The following is a 16,281-nucleotide window of genomic DNA, read 5'->3' on the forward strand; positions in this document are numbered from 1 at the left end:
TAATCTTTACTTCTTTTTTTCTTTTTCTTTTTTTCTTTTTTTTTTTTTTATTTGCAAATTTAATGAGGGGTGCTTCAAGCTTGTGCCTCAAGCTTCGTCATTAAAGAAGGGAAAAGAAAAAAGGCACTACTTAGGTCATCCAACAAGAGCATTATCAGTTTATCGAAAAAAAAAACAAGAGCATTATCAGAGCATATAATTCGAAGAATGTTTGACAATTTTTTTTTGGTGGCAATCGAGAATGTATGACATCCAAACTTATCCAAATAAACAAATTAAAAATTCACACATACGCCATCAAAGACCATGAATACTGAGTAATTGAGAATGCTCCCAGTGAAACGCGTCACCCTCCGCACAAACAAAAGCAAATCCACGTCAATTGTGTCAATTGTTCGTAAAAAAATACCCAAAAAACAGAAAGTCAAAAAGAAAAACCTCTCTCTTCCTCTTATCTCCATTCTTAAACAAAAGAAACCTGAAAAGTGTTAAATCTACTATCTATATACTAAAGTAGAGACTTCCAATGGAAGATTTTCTCTCTCATATGTGGCACTCTAATATGAGAGTTAGCCTTTTCTCTCTCCTATGTGGCACTCTAATATGAAAGATAGTCTTTTCTAATAGCCTACAATCCCACGTACATGGAACCTCTTTAGAAAGTTTGAGTGTATTTCTAATTCTTATATTTGGAGAGTTTGAGTGTGTTTCCAATTCTTATATATTTGATCAAATAAAAATAATTGCTAAAAAATAGGTTATTTGTATAAGGTAATTTCCTATTACGAATCAAACGCTTTTAGTGTTCAAATTCTTATATATTTGATCAAATACAAAAAATTGCTAAAAAATAGATGATTTGTATAAGCTAATTTCCTATTACAAATCATACACTTTTAGTGTCTATGATAAAGCACCGACTTATTTCCAATATATCCTTAACGTGGCCTAAAAAACACTACATATTCTTCAGTTAACAACTTATTATAGGGTGTAAAATCAGCTTCCGATGGTTCCCCACATTCTCTAAGGATTATGTGAGATATACCGAATTAGAACACTCAAAATGTTATTCGCATAACCCTTTCATATACCTAGAATTTGCATTTGTTGTTGGTTATTAACTTCTTAAGAAGTAGACCAATATACTTCTCGAATAAGTGCCTGAATACCCATCACGCACTCTCACATTTTTAAAATATGCACTTTTATTTCTTTTCGTTTTTCTTTCTTGGATCTCATTCTGATTTTCAAACACATGTAGGCTACAATATGATAATACATATTGAAAGTCTAAACCTGTAAAAAGAACACCGATTTATTATGAAGGGGTGCTTTTATTTGCACATTTGATTTATGTTTCTTTGTATGACATTGTTTCTTTAGACAATCTAATGATATATCTAATAATCATCCAAACACAACCTCTCACATACATACACTCGAACATTCGATTCAGAAAATGTCAAAGTTAACACGAGATCAAATGCTAAGGTGCAAACTCTCCCAAGTTCTTTCTCATTAATGTAGATAAATGTACTTCTATCGGTTTAAGAACACTATGAATTGAGCAATATAGTACATTTACATGTGAATTCATAGAGTTTTTTCCATCACAATAAGAGCTGACTATAACAATCTAGATTTTGTATTCGGATATCATCGGGAAACACAAATGAACTCAAAAGCAAAATTGTATTTGGCACTGGGGACGGTTTCTTTTAGGGGCCAAATGGTAAGCAAAACCTTAAGTATATGTACTTAACTAATTTCATTTATAAACAACATTGGCTTTCTTTGAACTGAATACATACAACCTTATTACATTTCATTTCAGCTCCTGGAACATAAATTGGAACTGACTCTTATAACAAATACAAGATACTATGAGTGAAATCACTTCATTCAGGAGCGATGATTAAATTAACTAATCGAGGCGGCTATCTTTGGTTTCCTAAGTTTTGTTTCTTTTTTTCCCGAGTACAGGAAAATGGGATAGTGCTAAAAATAAGTTTTCAAAATTTGTACTCATTCTGAGTGCAGAAAGATGTGATAGTGCTAAAAGATATGGGTCGGGATACTTATAGAATGGGTGTGGATGCTTATAGAATGTTCATATCATCATGGAGTAGGATCTTGCCAAGTTGTATAATAATATGATGTCCTATACGAGTTACTCTTGGTATTGCATAAGAAACCTATTATTGAATTTGCATTGTGATGAGCATTTCAAAGCGATGGAACTACAGTTGAACTTACAATAGCTCAACAACCTTTATTCGATACGCAACAAACTTTGGTTGCAAAGAGAGTCACCTAAACATTTTTTGGTTGTAGGAATTTTAATAATTATATTTTAGAGTAAAATATATCGAAACTTAAAAATTCTTACGAGTGTTCTACTGATAATTGATGGATGATAATTATTTGGTCAAAAAGAGTGAAGAGTGTTTGTGTTAATTATTATTATACTTATTTTTGTGACACTTTATTGATACTATCAAACTTAACCCTTTCAACATTAGTGCAATATTGGAAGAACTTTGTGGTACTATTTCTTTATCTGAACTTTATTTTGCAATGTGCTTGCAGAAACAATGAGAATAGATAAATATACTATAAGAAATAAAGAAAAATGTGAAATAAGATAGAATATTTGAGCATTTTATTGTAAGTTCAAGGTGCATGTTAGAAGCTTCAAGTTTGGAAAGGGAATGTTATTTGAAAGTCACACTCTTCTTCCATCAATTTGATTATTAGATTGTTCAAATCTGAAAATTAATGATCATTACTCATTTTACCCACCCAATCTTACGTTAAGACTTTGACATGTTCACATTGATGATAGACATAAAACAACATGATCTTCTATGTTATTTATGTTGGAATTGAATAAGTATATTTTGCATGTATACAAACAATCACTTAGAAAAAGAGAAAATACTTGGGAGAGTATTCTAAGTAGGTGAATGCATTTTCTTGAAAGAGAATTTTTTTTGTATTCATTAATTCATCGTAGAACACGTTCATGTGATAAATATTTTCAAGTGGGAGTAGTACGTGTATTCTTTGAGGATATGAAAACAATCAATTTGTTTTAGTGATTTGATAGATATTTTAGTGATTTGTACACATTAGTACGTAAGCCGAGCGGTGATGATTTACCGATAAATCACTATAAATCTAAGAAAACTATTATACAAGCTAGATCGAGTTTAAGATAATTCCATTTGAAAAATTAAGGATTAATATCCTAAACCACAAAGTGAAGATACTATCTCAATTTGATCCCTTAGTTTCCAAGTACTTATGCACCATAATCGCTGCTCATTAACGTATTTTGGTTTATTTTCAATAAAAATATATTATGATTTGAAAATGTATGTGAGACATTTTGTAAAGCCTTTTCATCACACAAAATAGTTAATAGATCTCAGCGTATACCCGAGTCCAAAATATAGTTTTAATGCCTATATTGGTTCCTATGATATATTGTTACTGACAATTGCATTTCTATGGGACTAAAAGAGATGTTGAAGAGCATATTTTTGGAGGTGAAGAACAAATTTGAGACTGCAATTGGGGTGCTATGGAAGGAGAAGATTACTATAGCTCCTGCTGCAGTAACTCAATATACAAATGTCATGAAGACTGTTAGAGAAAAGTAAGAAACCATCTATCTTCTTCTTTTTGGCTTCCAAAGAGGATAATGCATAAATGCATAATTACCTACTTGCATCTCATCAAACCAAAATAGAGTTCATGTGATATACATATTGTGATTTACTTTTCTTTAAAAAAAGGACTTATTTAAACACGGGCATGAATTGGAAAACATCATAGTACACGAAGTATTTGGTCGAGTTCCATTCTTGGTTAATTTCATTGTCATGATTCTATGAGTATTATAGTGGCACTTATGCATCGTGTGTGTTTCCTTTTGATGCCTTGCTTAGAGAGCAAGTTTGCTCTCGAGAATCGGCCGGATTAAGTATACTATTCAATCACGGACACAAAATATCCCAGATGCTCGAACATATCTACTAACTTTAAAGGAGATAATGATCAAGTATGTATTACTTGGAGTTCATGAAGTTTATTGTACTATTATTAGTTTCACTAATACCATTGATTTTGAATCCCCTCCCCCTTTAAATGTGACACTACAGTTGTATAATTCTTTAGATTTTGTATATGCTTAATGTTATTTGTTTGTAGAAGAGGTCTGCCTGATGACCTTGGAGCAGAGGCTATGATGATGGATGCATTGGAGAAAGTTGAAAAGGAGCTCAAGAAGCCACTTTTGAGATCAGACAAGAAGGGAATGACTCTTCTTACAACAGAGTTTGATAAAATTAACAAGAAGTACTGCTCCAAACTTTATCTCTTTTTCTTATTATTTTTTGTATAGAAAAAACCTATATCAGGTGCTTTACTCAAGTAAGTAGCTTGGACAAGTTAACATGTTTAGGAACCAATTGCATAATTAATCATTGGATAAGAAGCATATTCGTTCTGTGTTTTTGCATTCCAGATTCTTTCAAATCTTCCCTTTTGTACTAATATGATTCACAAATCAATCCTTACGCTGGCCTCCTCCTGAATGACCAGAATCAGAATGCGTGTTGCTTTTAGTTTGATAATGCCCATCTCTGTGCTAGGTTCAGAATTCAAACGCATTCATTTGTCTCATGTGTGTGTGTCTCTAAGACCTTAGCAGTCATCATTGCAGCTTTCATTTCTCTAATTTTGTATGGGCATGTTTTCTTCATGTCCCAAAATTATGTTAAGAGTATTGTAGTATTACCCATCTCAACAATATCTTCATTGGAGATTGATTAGTTGGCTTTGTTGTTGTATTGGGATTGCTCAAGAAAACAAATGAGTGGAATTATAAAAGCAAGTTAGGTGAAAAGTGGCTTTCTCTTTCTCCAGGTGATATGGGGTGGCCTTTTCCTTTTGCTTTGTTCTTCACGGCTTCCAGTAGCACTTCCTCTTTTGCCAAAATCACTTCTTACTCAACCTATACAACGATTTTGACAACTTCTCTGCCGTCAAGACTGTACCACACTCTCCAGGCATAATATCCTCCATTTTAGTACGTAGTACTTTCAAACTTACAATGTATATAGCATAAATTAGCTTTTCTTCTGAAAATCCAATGGTGAAAATTTTGCCTTTCAATATGTTATTGTAGTGTTAAGTTGCATTCTCTCCATGATCAGAAATTTCTCTTTTAATCCATAGTACGTTGTAGTGTCATCCAAGCAATCCAATTGCTTATAAACTGAGATGATGTATTATAAAATTTAAGGTGTAGTGTTAAGTTGTGTTCTTAGCCTATAGTGTTGTCTTCTCCAGCAAAAAATTACATGGAGAACTGAGGATTTTTTTTTTTTTTTTGCTGTCCCATTTTGCAATTAGATAATTGAATCACACTTCCACAAATATTAACGTGTTAACTCTTTGACATTATTCCAATTTCAGTATTAGTTTATTTCATACGCTCAATATTTTTAGTTACAATATTGACTCGATCATTAGGGCTTATTCGACATAATTTCCGGGTGTAGTTGTTTATGATCTTTTACATTTGATGGCAACGAACAGAAATAAACTGCATTTAATTTGCTAGCACACAATTTGGTGTTTATTATACAATATACGAGTGCTTGGTGTTGTTTTACTCATCACTATTTTCTTCATTTCCAACAGCGATTACTACCATATTGAGTATATATATCAAGTGCCGCTCTATGCCAGTGTTCATGATAGAAAATTCTAATCATTTAACTATTATAATCATGTAATGTTTGTAGATGTTGATATGTCAACTTTCATGTTTTCAAAGTGCATGTTTCAAACCGTGATGTTACTGCATTCTAAAATTAAGCCTCTTAAGTGTTCAACTCCTACAACGCGTTAAGGTCATAGCTAGCATAAATTGTGTTGATGTACTTTCGGAACTCCTGCCTTTTGTTTAGTAACATTTCTTCTTTATTCTCTTTTTGTGTCTGTTCATTTGTGTGTCGGGATGTTATATCTACTTCAGTTTTCATTTGTAATTAAAGTCTGCATTTAATATTTTATTCCCCAATTTTATTTTTCAAAGTTTATTGGGATTCTCTAATGCATCAACGTGACTGTACATATTACTGATTTATCATAACCGTGTTGACATTACCCTATACTTATCATTTTTTTTTATATATATTTCGGAGCATTTACTGTTGTTCTCTTTTGTTCGACAAAATTTTCATAATCACATTGAGTGCTCAGTGCATCACCAATATTTTGTGTTAGAATTAGAAGTTGATTTGTGTTTGTTTATTTCTTATTTATTCTCTTTTTGTGTCAGTTCATTTGTGTGAGGAAATGTTATATCTACTTCAATTTTCATTTGTGATTAAAGTCTACATTTAATATTTTTTTCCCCAATTTTTATTTTTCAAAGTTTATTGGGATTCTCTAATGCATCAACGTGACTGTACAGACTACTGATTTATCATAACCGTATTGACATTACCCTATACTTATCATTTTTTTTTAAAATTTCGGAGCATTTACTGTACATTATATTCTTTTTTCGAATAATGATCTTCTCCTAGGAGAATGTAAACTCACATTATCCATTGTTTGTTATTATGCATATCAACCACTTTAATCTTAATCTCACCAAAATACAGAATATAAACATCCTTTACATTTAATGGAGTGTTTCACGTATGTTTTTGTTAATTTAATATATTTTTTTACCTGCGAACATGTGCCTATCAATTTTTATAAATATAAATTTGTTTATTTAGTTGTGTCTTTGTGAAAAAGAAGATTGTATTTTTTTTTTCTTTTTCTTTTTTCAATTTTGTGTTCCCATAGTGAGGAACGAATTCCTGTAAAAAAACAACAAAAGGATGTTTAGGGTTCTTTATGCAATAGTTTGCCGGTGCGAATTCATCCATTAATTTAATCCTTAGCAAAAAGAAAATAAGGTATCTGTAATATACACATGTTATCCAAACCCTCCAGTCAAGAATGGCAGCCTCACAATCGGACCTTTTCTAGATAATAAGGGAATCGTTTGGCCCTGGGGATATGGAACAAAGGATTGTCTCGGCGTTTCCAAAAAAAGAATGTGACTCATTATGAATACCATCTATTGTAGTTAATTTACTTCAAATAGTTAATGCTTCTTTTATTTGGTGATAGTATTGTTATTTTTTCGTTTTTTCACCCCCCATTGATACTTGAACTTTGGTAGAATCTTAAATATTGATGATGACTTTAATTGGCCGGTGCATACCTTTCCTTTTTATGAATTGGTGTTGAGAACCGAGTAGCCAAATGAGGCTTTCCATTATTTCAATCAAGTAGAATACCCATTAAGCAATTTACGATAGAAGGTACACGCTTGGATTAGATTTGTTGGATTGAAGATATATAAACAACCAATGCAACCCATATGGTAATGAATATAACTTATTTCAGATTATGTCTTTATTTTATTTGTTCATTGTGCTTTGATATTGTTAAATGTCCTTCTTAAGTCTCACATGTATTTCCAATTAATGTTCAGGATGGCTCCTACGTATTCTCGACAATGTTGTGTTGAAATAGGTAGGGAATATGGTTCCTTTTCCTCTCTAAATCACTCTTTTGAGAAACTATGTTCTCTTTGTTTTCTTTTCAATCCAATTTGTTATTTTTATTTTGGTATTAAACTATTTTTGAATATAATTTGTTGTTGATTTTGTTTTTTTTTTCCTCTTTAGATAATATCATATATATTATGAAGTTCCTCTTTGCTTCTGATAAGCACCTGATTGGCTTTTGGTGGTTAGAAAATATATACGAGTAGTTTACTGCTATCAAATGTCGAGTAGGACATTTGATATCATAAAAGTTTACTGCTTTTATTTGGTACCAAATGTCCTTGGCCATTTGAAGAGATCCAATGCCTTGAAATGTGGTGAACTTCTTGAAACGAATCCGTTGTTGGAGAGGTATGATATAGTGGAAATTCAATTGAAGATTTTTGGACAAGGTAAATCTATTTTATTTGTTGAATAACTTTGATAAAAGGACGCCTCATAATGTATAGAGGAACTAATATTCATTATGTAAATTATACAATTTTTTAGTACATTTTAGATGCGCTAGAGAAACTAATGCCTTCTTAGAGAAGGAACTAAATTGTCTCGAGGCGTAAGGGTTATTTAACTATTCTGGCATTCATTGAGACGGTTAAGTAATTGAATTAAACAATGAGATATCTATATTGTTATGATTTTCAGATTATGACAGGATTTAAGTTTATGAAATGTTAAAAATACAGAGGAGACTCTGCCAAAAATTTTATAAGATTATTCTGTCTTTGTTTAGTTTGGGTTTTGCTTAGTTGGTCCGATCATATCCCGAGTTTCATAATGATTGTAGATGTCATGTGTCTTTGGTAATCAATCATTATAAAATTTGGGGCGTGACATAGTTGATGGCAGATGATATGCACCTTGGTATTGTCTTAATATGGTAAAATATATAAGTAGGAAGCTAGGAGTTACATGATTCATCATGGGTTAGGGGGTAATGAATCAAGTAGTAGCTAGACTTGCTAGCAATGTTTTTGAGTGTGGTTGATGATGATATTTTGAACTTTCCCCCTCCACTGAATGTATAATGGAAAAAACTCTCTGGGGTATTTATGATACAAGTCATTGAATGCAGCTGACAAGGCCGGTGTTCCTCTCTACCTATATTTTGACACATTTAACGTCCAAAGTTTCTATATGTTTTGGTGATGAGGTATGTTGGCTAAATTTTTTGAGTGAGTTATATTGCAAATTGGTTCACGGGAGATTCTATAAACTGCTCATTCCATTTCTATTTTTTTTTTTTTTTTTTTTTTTTTTTTTTTAAACTTCTATTTACTCACTTTACCGAGTGACTTTATATATATAATGAAGAACTTTTGTGGATTGACACATTTTCAGTAAAGGTCTATCTGAATATGTTTCTTTGTTTCTGCGGACCACATTCAACTATAAAGAAAGAAGTGGAATGAACACATTGCTTGGGAAAAATAAAATACATAGTATAAAACATTCTTATATTAATTAGTTTAAATTGGTACTCGCCTCTTGATATTGTTGTGTTAAGGTTGTAGTATTATTTTTTTATATTAATATATGTATCTATCAGGGAACATTTGCATAGGTTTATCTTAGTTTTTCTTGTAAAATATTTTTGCTACGTTTTGGTATACATCTCACAGAATCTATTACTATCTTGAAAAACAACGCATTAAAATCAAACAAGAGGATGAATAACCAAATGCCAAGAAATAATGTCTAGGAATTCATATAATTTACTCATTCAATAATAGTCATAAATAAAATATTGAAATAATAAATAACTGACACTTAAAATTATTCTTATTGCAGGACAGATTGCGATTGACTCATCAATGGACTCCTGACATATATAGCGAAGTGCGCCAAAAAATTTACGTTGCAGACATACAAAAAAATGCTCAAGTTATATGTTGAAAGTTACTTTTATTAAATATTTTTGTTATTCCAAGGGATAATAATATACCTACATTAAACTCACTCTTCGGTCATTGTCTTTCATTTAAACTATTTGTAATGAAACTTACTACAACAAACACACTTTGTCAATTGTCTTTCCAATATGCAACATATGTTGGTAGTCAATTTCACTGAAGTCTTTTAGTCGGCTATTCAACGAACATATCATATTCTATGTTGACTATATTTCCATGGTGGTTATAGAAACATTCTTACAGTGGTATTGTTTTACCTATATTCATTGAATTGATTGTGTTCAGCCTATTGTTTCATATTATGATTAGTATGATTTACTGATTACTGAGTATAGTAGCTTGCTTAACTTGGTTGTTGAAGCTCAACCTTTTAGCCAATGTTGCATATTGTTTGATGGTCATCTGATTTTGAGCTTAATGCTTTAAACCTTGGTGAATCTGTAGACTTGGTAAATGTATCTATTGTTGAATCCTCTGGAATAGGCTCTAGGCAGAATGTCATGTTGCTAGAACCAGCAACATTTGAACAATAATTGATGGGATCAGTGCAACTCCCAATCTTTAGGTCTAGAGAAAACCTGCGACGTAAGCATTCGCCAGAAGGCGTTGGTAGGTCCCATACTCCTTCATCGACAACCTGAAAACTTATTGCAACAGGAACAATAATAATCCAAAACTAGAAATAAAACCTCTTCAAAAATTATAAACAATGAATCATTAGCTATCAATATACATATATTATTTATTTAAGTAGACTTTATGCTTTTGAGTTATTAGCTATCTATGTAGCAAGTCCGGCCATAAGCCGGGCCAAATGGCTAGTTCTATTAAAAGTTTTACTAATTTGCTTTCATTTCGTTAAAAGTTTTACTTCACTGGTAATTGAGCAAGTTGATCTGAACCACCAACATAGAGCATGATAGGAATCTAAGATAGAGACTCGGAATTAGTTTCACCGAAACGCTTTTGCATTCAGCAAACATTTGACATGTTGGCCAGAAACCTATGAAAATAATCGATGTTTCACCTAACATGCCGCATTACTGCCATTACATGTGCATGCTGCTAGTGTGGCATCATTCAGCTGTCTCTTTACAAGTCAAATTACTCAAGCCAGCAATCACACATATTAGCTCACATCATCTGCGTGAGTTTCATGTTAATATCTCACACAGGGACGCAGTTAATCTTGCAGAATCGGTCGTGGATGACATCAGCATGAAAAAGAATTCTAATTCCCTGTTCTACTCAAGGAAACTCAAGTAGAGCTCATTCAGATAACATACTTTAAATTTTACAGAGACGACTGTGCAAAACCAATCAATGCAAAATCCACACAGGGATATACAATTTCTACTGGCATAACATATATATGGGGCTTTCTTCTGTGTAAAGGCATTAAAACTTGAGTACCATCTTGAGAGAGTAAAAGTACCAGACCTAAATTGTTGAATAGCATAAATATAGTTAATAAATCCTTCAAATCCGTCCAGGAATCTCTCAACATAAATGGGAAACCACCCATATATACAGAACATCTAAAGACAGTCATTCTGATTAGAAAAGCAACAGGATCATCACAAAAAGACAGCTGACTAGACCAAATCAATATATTTCAAATATCTAACGGATGCTAAACAAAATCTAAATGTGATGACAATAGCTTAGAGGGGGTTCCTTATTCAGTTCTTTGCATGGGAAGCATAATATGCTGTGGCTGTCCTTGTCCTTGCACCTGAAAAACATAAAAACAAACCATTACTATGATGACCAGGCACCATGCTAACATCCCAAGTCACTCCCACTCGAAAAAAGACCATAAATAGGTCCATCAATCATTAAAAGATAGTGACAAATGAAGTACAAGAATCTCTCATACATGTGCATACTTAGCCAAGCATGGTCTTAAAATAACACTACACACTCTATAAGTCTATATACAATAATCAGTGGAATATCACCTGAAGGGCCATGGGAAGGTAAGATAGTCCAAGACAGACGCTAGCTAGTATGCATAATTCTTCGTGTTATAGAACAAATAAGTTACATTAATTTATGTTGCCTATTTATTAGAAATAACAATGAACAAAGGTGTATGCCTACACAATGACAAGCAGTATACTAGCAAATAGCTTTATATGTCCACAATGTATAACTACTCTTAAAGAAAAGAAACAAGGAATCTATATTAGCATGTATGCCTTGTGAATTTTGTAGCTATGTTCGCTCCTAAGCAAGAATATGGACTTGCTTATCTTAATTGTTGACATTGCATCAAAATCTTAAAAAACTTTAAACGGAAACCATTTTTACATATTGAATGAACCGCAGAGCTGCTAGCTAGAACAGAATATTGATGGAATAGAAGTCAGACAAAACGAATCGTTTCACATTGCCGTCAGTGCACTTGGAGTTTTGGGGGAAAATATAGTTTCGTTAGAAAAGAGTCAAAAGCCCTGTCAACACTAGACATGCATAGGCACTAGAACTCTGTAGGACAGTATTAAGTTCTACTCTTACGCCCCCCATTTAGCATTAAAAATCTACAGCCACATCCGTTTAGCATTAAAAATGCCTTTCCTGTTTCAATAGGTACTATCTCTTTTCCATCGTAAATCTACAACTACATCCATTTAGCATTAAAGAATGTCTTTTCTGTTTCTATAGGTACAATCTCTTTCCATCGCAAATCTACAACCACATCTATTCTGGTCAAGAAAGATTTCTAGTCTCCTTAAACTTCCTCGCAGCAAAAATCCATCACGATTTTGGTCTGCATTTATGCCTTTTTCAAATAAAAAGTTGCCAAGTGGATCTGAATGCACCTAAAAAAAACAAGGGTATTGTTTATATGCGACATACACCTTTTGGACCTAGGCCAGCCCATTTGCTTAGAACGTGTTAAGGTGCCCCCACCTGCATTTTTCTTTGTTTAAAATTAGGGAAGTAATAAAAGCCTAAGCAAATGGACAAAAGAAAAAGCTGAACAATGAAGTAAAGACTTTGCAAGTCATGTTGCACTGTAATGTAACCCAGCCTCTTTTTGCAAAATGGATGATAGTGACGAGTTGTTGAATAGAAGAGTAAAAGAAATAGATCCCTTAAATAACTTGATATCTAGTTGTTATTTGTTAATAAAAGCCCTTAAAATGGGATCAAGCAACCAAGCTAGGGGGCTTTGAAAGAAAGTATAAAGTATTAGAGTGTAAACTTCTAAAGACCTAATAGGAAGATGGGGAACAACATGAAATGTTGCACACTATTTGGAATAGGCCCCTTGCACTTGCGTTTGAAGAACTCCTTTGACTATACAGTGTTGATTACTATTTTCACCCCACTCACGACAAAAATCCAACTGTGTTTACACTTTCCCCACTAAGTGGTGAGACTTTGTCCTTAAAACAAAGTATTCATTGGTGTGCTTCCTTGGGACGCATGCTTTCTTTGCATGGTGTGCCTCCTTTGAACGCATCCTTACGATTGATGACCTCAGGCGTCGTAAAATGTGTTTGGTTAATTATTGTCAGTTGTGTAGAAATGATGGTGAGTCCGTGAATCATATACTTCTTTGGTGTTCTTTTTCTTGGAAAATATGGTCTGCTTTTCTTTTAGAGTCTGGAATGACTTGGGTATGGGCTGGGTATTTAATTTGCTTAAAGGTTGGGGTCATGGTCCTTTCTCTTCTTCTGGAAATCGCATGTGGAACTTATAACCTTTTGCGATCATATAGGGCATCTGGTTAGAGCGAAACCGTCATCACTTTGATAGCATCTCTATTTCGCTTAAGAAGACAATTCTCTCGATAAAAGTTTTGTTATATCGGTGGTCTAAAGTCTTCAAAGTGTTTAGAAGATGTTTCTTTGAGGGGCCATTTGTTTTTGCCTCTTATAAGATATTGAGGTCTTATAACCTCTTATAAGATGTGGCCCACTGATTTTGGACATTTTTTTAGTTTGTTTTTTGCCTCTTATAAGAGGCATTCTATTAGAAATGTCTTATAAGAGGCTCCAATTCTATAAGTACCAAAATTAGATCTACTTCAATTCTATAAGTCTTATAACTTGAAAAATGACTCAAACACCCCTAGCCTCATTTATCCCTTCTTCCCTTTTCATTATCTTATTTTCCAAATAACTCTATTACCCTAGCCACCACCGACTACCACCACCACCACCACCACTACCGCCACTACCACCACCACCACCACCACCACCACCACTACCACCACCATCAGCCACAACCATCATTACCTCCACCACCACTACCATCTTCCTATTAAGACTATCACCACCACCACTGTGTTATTAAAACCACCACCACCACCACTACCACCGTACTATTAAGACTAATATCATCACCTCCACTACCACCATCACCGTACTATTAAGACTATCACCACCACCACCACTGTGCTATTAAGACATTTACCACTTCTACTACCACCACCATCACCGTGCTATTAAAACCAATATCATCACATCCACTACCACCACCACCGTGCTATTAAGACCACTACCACTACCATTGCCAATTAAGGTAGTTTCCTAAAATCGATATTCTAATTATCAAAATTGATTTGAAACCAAAAATTAAACTATACTTTTATTTCAAATTAATATATTCAAGTTAAATGTGATGTAAAGTAGGGTTATATTTGTCAAATAACCATCTATAAGATGTCATGTATTTGTTTTTTCTATTTTTACAAGTGCTTATAAGAGGAACTTAAAATTAAAAACAAACCACTTTATAAGACCATCTTATAAGACCCTCTTATAACATATGGTCTTATAAGACCCTCTTATAACTTAACCCAAAAAAACAAATAGCCCCTGAGTCTTTGTTGCTAGATGGTATTGTCTTATGTTCTTAGACATGGGGTGACGGTGCATGTCTCGGGGTTTTTTGTTTTTTTTCTTCTTATGTTTTGTTTCATCTCTTGTAAATATTTATTTTTCAGTTTTTCTTTTGTAATGTAAGCCTTCTTAGCCTACTTTTCCTTTATTAATGAAATATAATTTTTACCGAGAAAAAAAAAACAAAAACAAAGTATTCATTGGTCGAACCAAGGACCAAAATATCGCCGATATATCCAATATATATAGTTTTTTTGGGTACACCGACATCGATATTTCCGACATATATCCACCGAATATTGAACCCTTTTTTCCGATATATATCGGAATTTCCAATATAAAACTTTATATCACCGATATAATCAATATATACGATATATATCGTTTGACTTTTTGACCATTTTTTAATATAAATCCGATATTTCCAATATATTTCCGATATATATCAGTTTTTGGGTACACCAATATATTCGCCGATATCGATATTTTGGTCCTTGGGTCGAACTACAAACAATATGTTCAAGATTAGGCAAAGCCGGGCAAAATCTCAGTTTTCAAGTAGCACCTTCCTTCTTAGTTCTTATATATATTATTTCAATTTGTAACTTTACTTTTTTGCTCGATAAGTAATACACAGTCTCCACCTTCAGAGAAGTGTTATATGTTCGACTAAACCCTAACTAATACACCAGTGGCCAAGAAAGTATAACTGAACGTACTCAAACAGGAAGAATCTTCTTAGTAAACATCCAAGTATGCAACAGGAAAATACCACAAATGACTACCAAAGCCCTGCTGAAACTACCTAAACCTCAATACAGGTCTAACTCCCATCCCCCCCCCAAATGGCTCATAAGTACCATTAACTTAAGTAATCCTTTAACTGCTGTGAAACTTGACAAATTTTCTCAAACCTATGTTTAAAACACTGTTAAGATCCTCCATGAGATTGTCTACTCAATAGTTAGTATGAGGAGAGTATGTTGTAAGACTAAGCAACAAGGAATCAACAACGTATAATTGTTATAGGACAAGGACTCCAGCACAATACAAACTAATAAATACATGTATAACATATTATCTACACATCAGAAATAGATTACATTAAACACACAACAAGAACATATTAGCATGTTATCATTATAAAAACACAACATTGCATGAACATTGTTGCTGGACGCCAAAAGGTTTAGGATATTTAATATTTCATATCTCAAGAGTACGTTATATGTACATGCCCACTATACACGACTTGATAAAACCTGAATGATGAGGAATCTAACAATGCTTTATAATGCAGATGATCTCCTCACCACGGAGATCATCTTTGCAGGAACACAAGTTCATTCCCAAATTCTGACCTAGTACAAAGAGGGGGTAATAAACTGAAAGATATATCGAAAAAGTTAAAAACAAGGTTTTACATGATTAGAAAATTCAGAATGAGCTGATATTTGGCGAAGACGGACTCCATAGTTAGTAAACCTTCTCCACCAAAAATAAGCTCTGAATTCATCTTCAAATGCATAGCGTAAAGAAAAAAAATATATGCAGTAAAAATCTTAACAATCTAATGTATTACATACATATGTAATGCACCCATACCAGAAAAAAATGTTTTGACGCTTTAAATACGAAATCGTGCTTAAAGCGCGCTTTTAAATTTTGGGAGCCGTGTTTTTTGACATTGTAATCCGTAAGACATCAGTTTGTCGAGTTTTACGTCCAAAAGCTTTCATTATTAACGTTTTAATAGCAACAAAGGTAACTAGTGGACAACTCTTAAAACTTGTACGATCAAGGCCAAAAGTCAAAAGATGTGCTATTAAGTAGAGGTAGACATCTGTCAAAACAGTCCTTTCTTCT

The 16,281-nt window shown here is 33.1% G+C and overlaps 1 protein-coding gene across 1 annotated transcript; it reads left to right on the forward strand.

Moving 5' to 3' along the window:
* The first annotated feature begins 3,530 nt into the window (after window positions 1–3,530).
* Window positions 3,531–4,603, forward strand: LOC147481598 (putative ATP synthase 24 kDa subunit, mitochondrial). Its single transcript, XM_086578985.1, has 4 exons — window positions 3,531–3,664; window positions 4,219–4,365; window positions 4,428–4,440; window positions 4,535–4,603. Exons 1-4 carry the CDS (start codon window positions 3,531–3,533, stop codon window positions 4,601–4,603), a joined length of 363 nt encoding a protein of 120 aa, XP_086435111.1.
* The last annotated feature ends 11,678 nt before the right edge of the window (window positions 4,604–16,281 follow it).

This window comes from Coptis chinensis, chromosome 8 (genome assembly GCF_015680905.1).
Source record: "Coptis chinensis isolate HL-2020 chromosome 8, ASM1568090v1, whole genome shotgun sequence".
Lineage (NCBI taxonomy): Eukaryota > Viridiplantae > Streptophyta > Magnoliopsida > Ranunculales > Ranunculaceae > Coptis > Coptis chinensis.

Bases quoted from the DNA above. Each gene is read 5' to 3' on its own strand.
- LOC147481598 (XM_086578985.1), top strand. From the start codon at position 3,531: ATGTTGAAGAGCATATTTTTGGAGGTGAAGAACAAATTTGAGACTGCA. The intron at 3,665-4,218 runs GTAAGAAACCAT...ATTTGTTTGTAG, and splicing joins ATGAAGACTGTTAGAGAAAA to AAGAGGTCTGCCTGATGACC.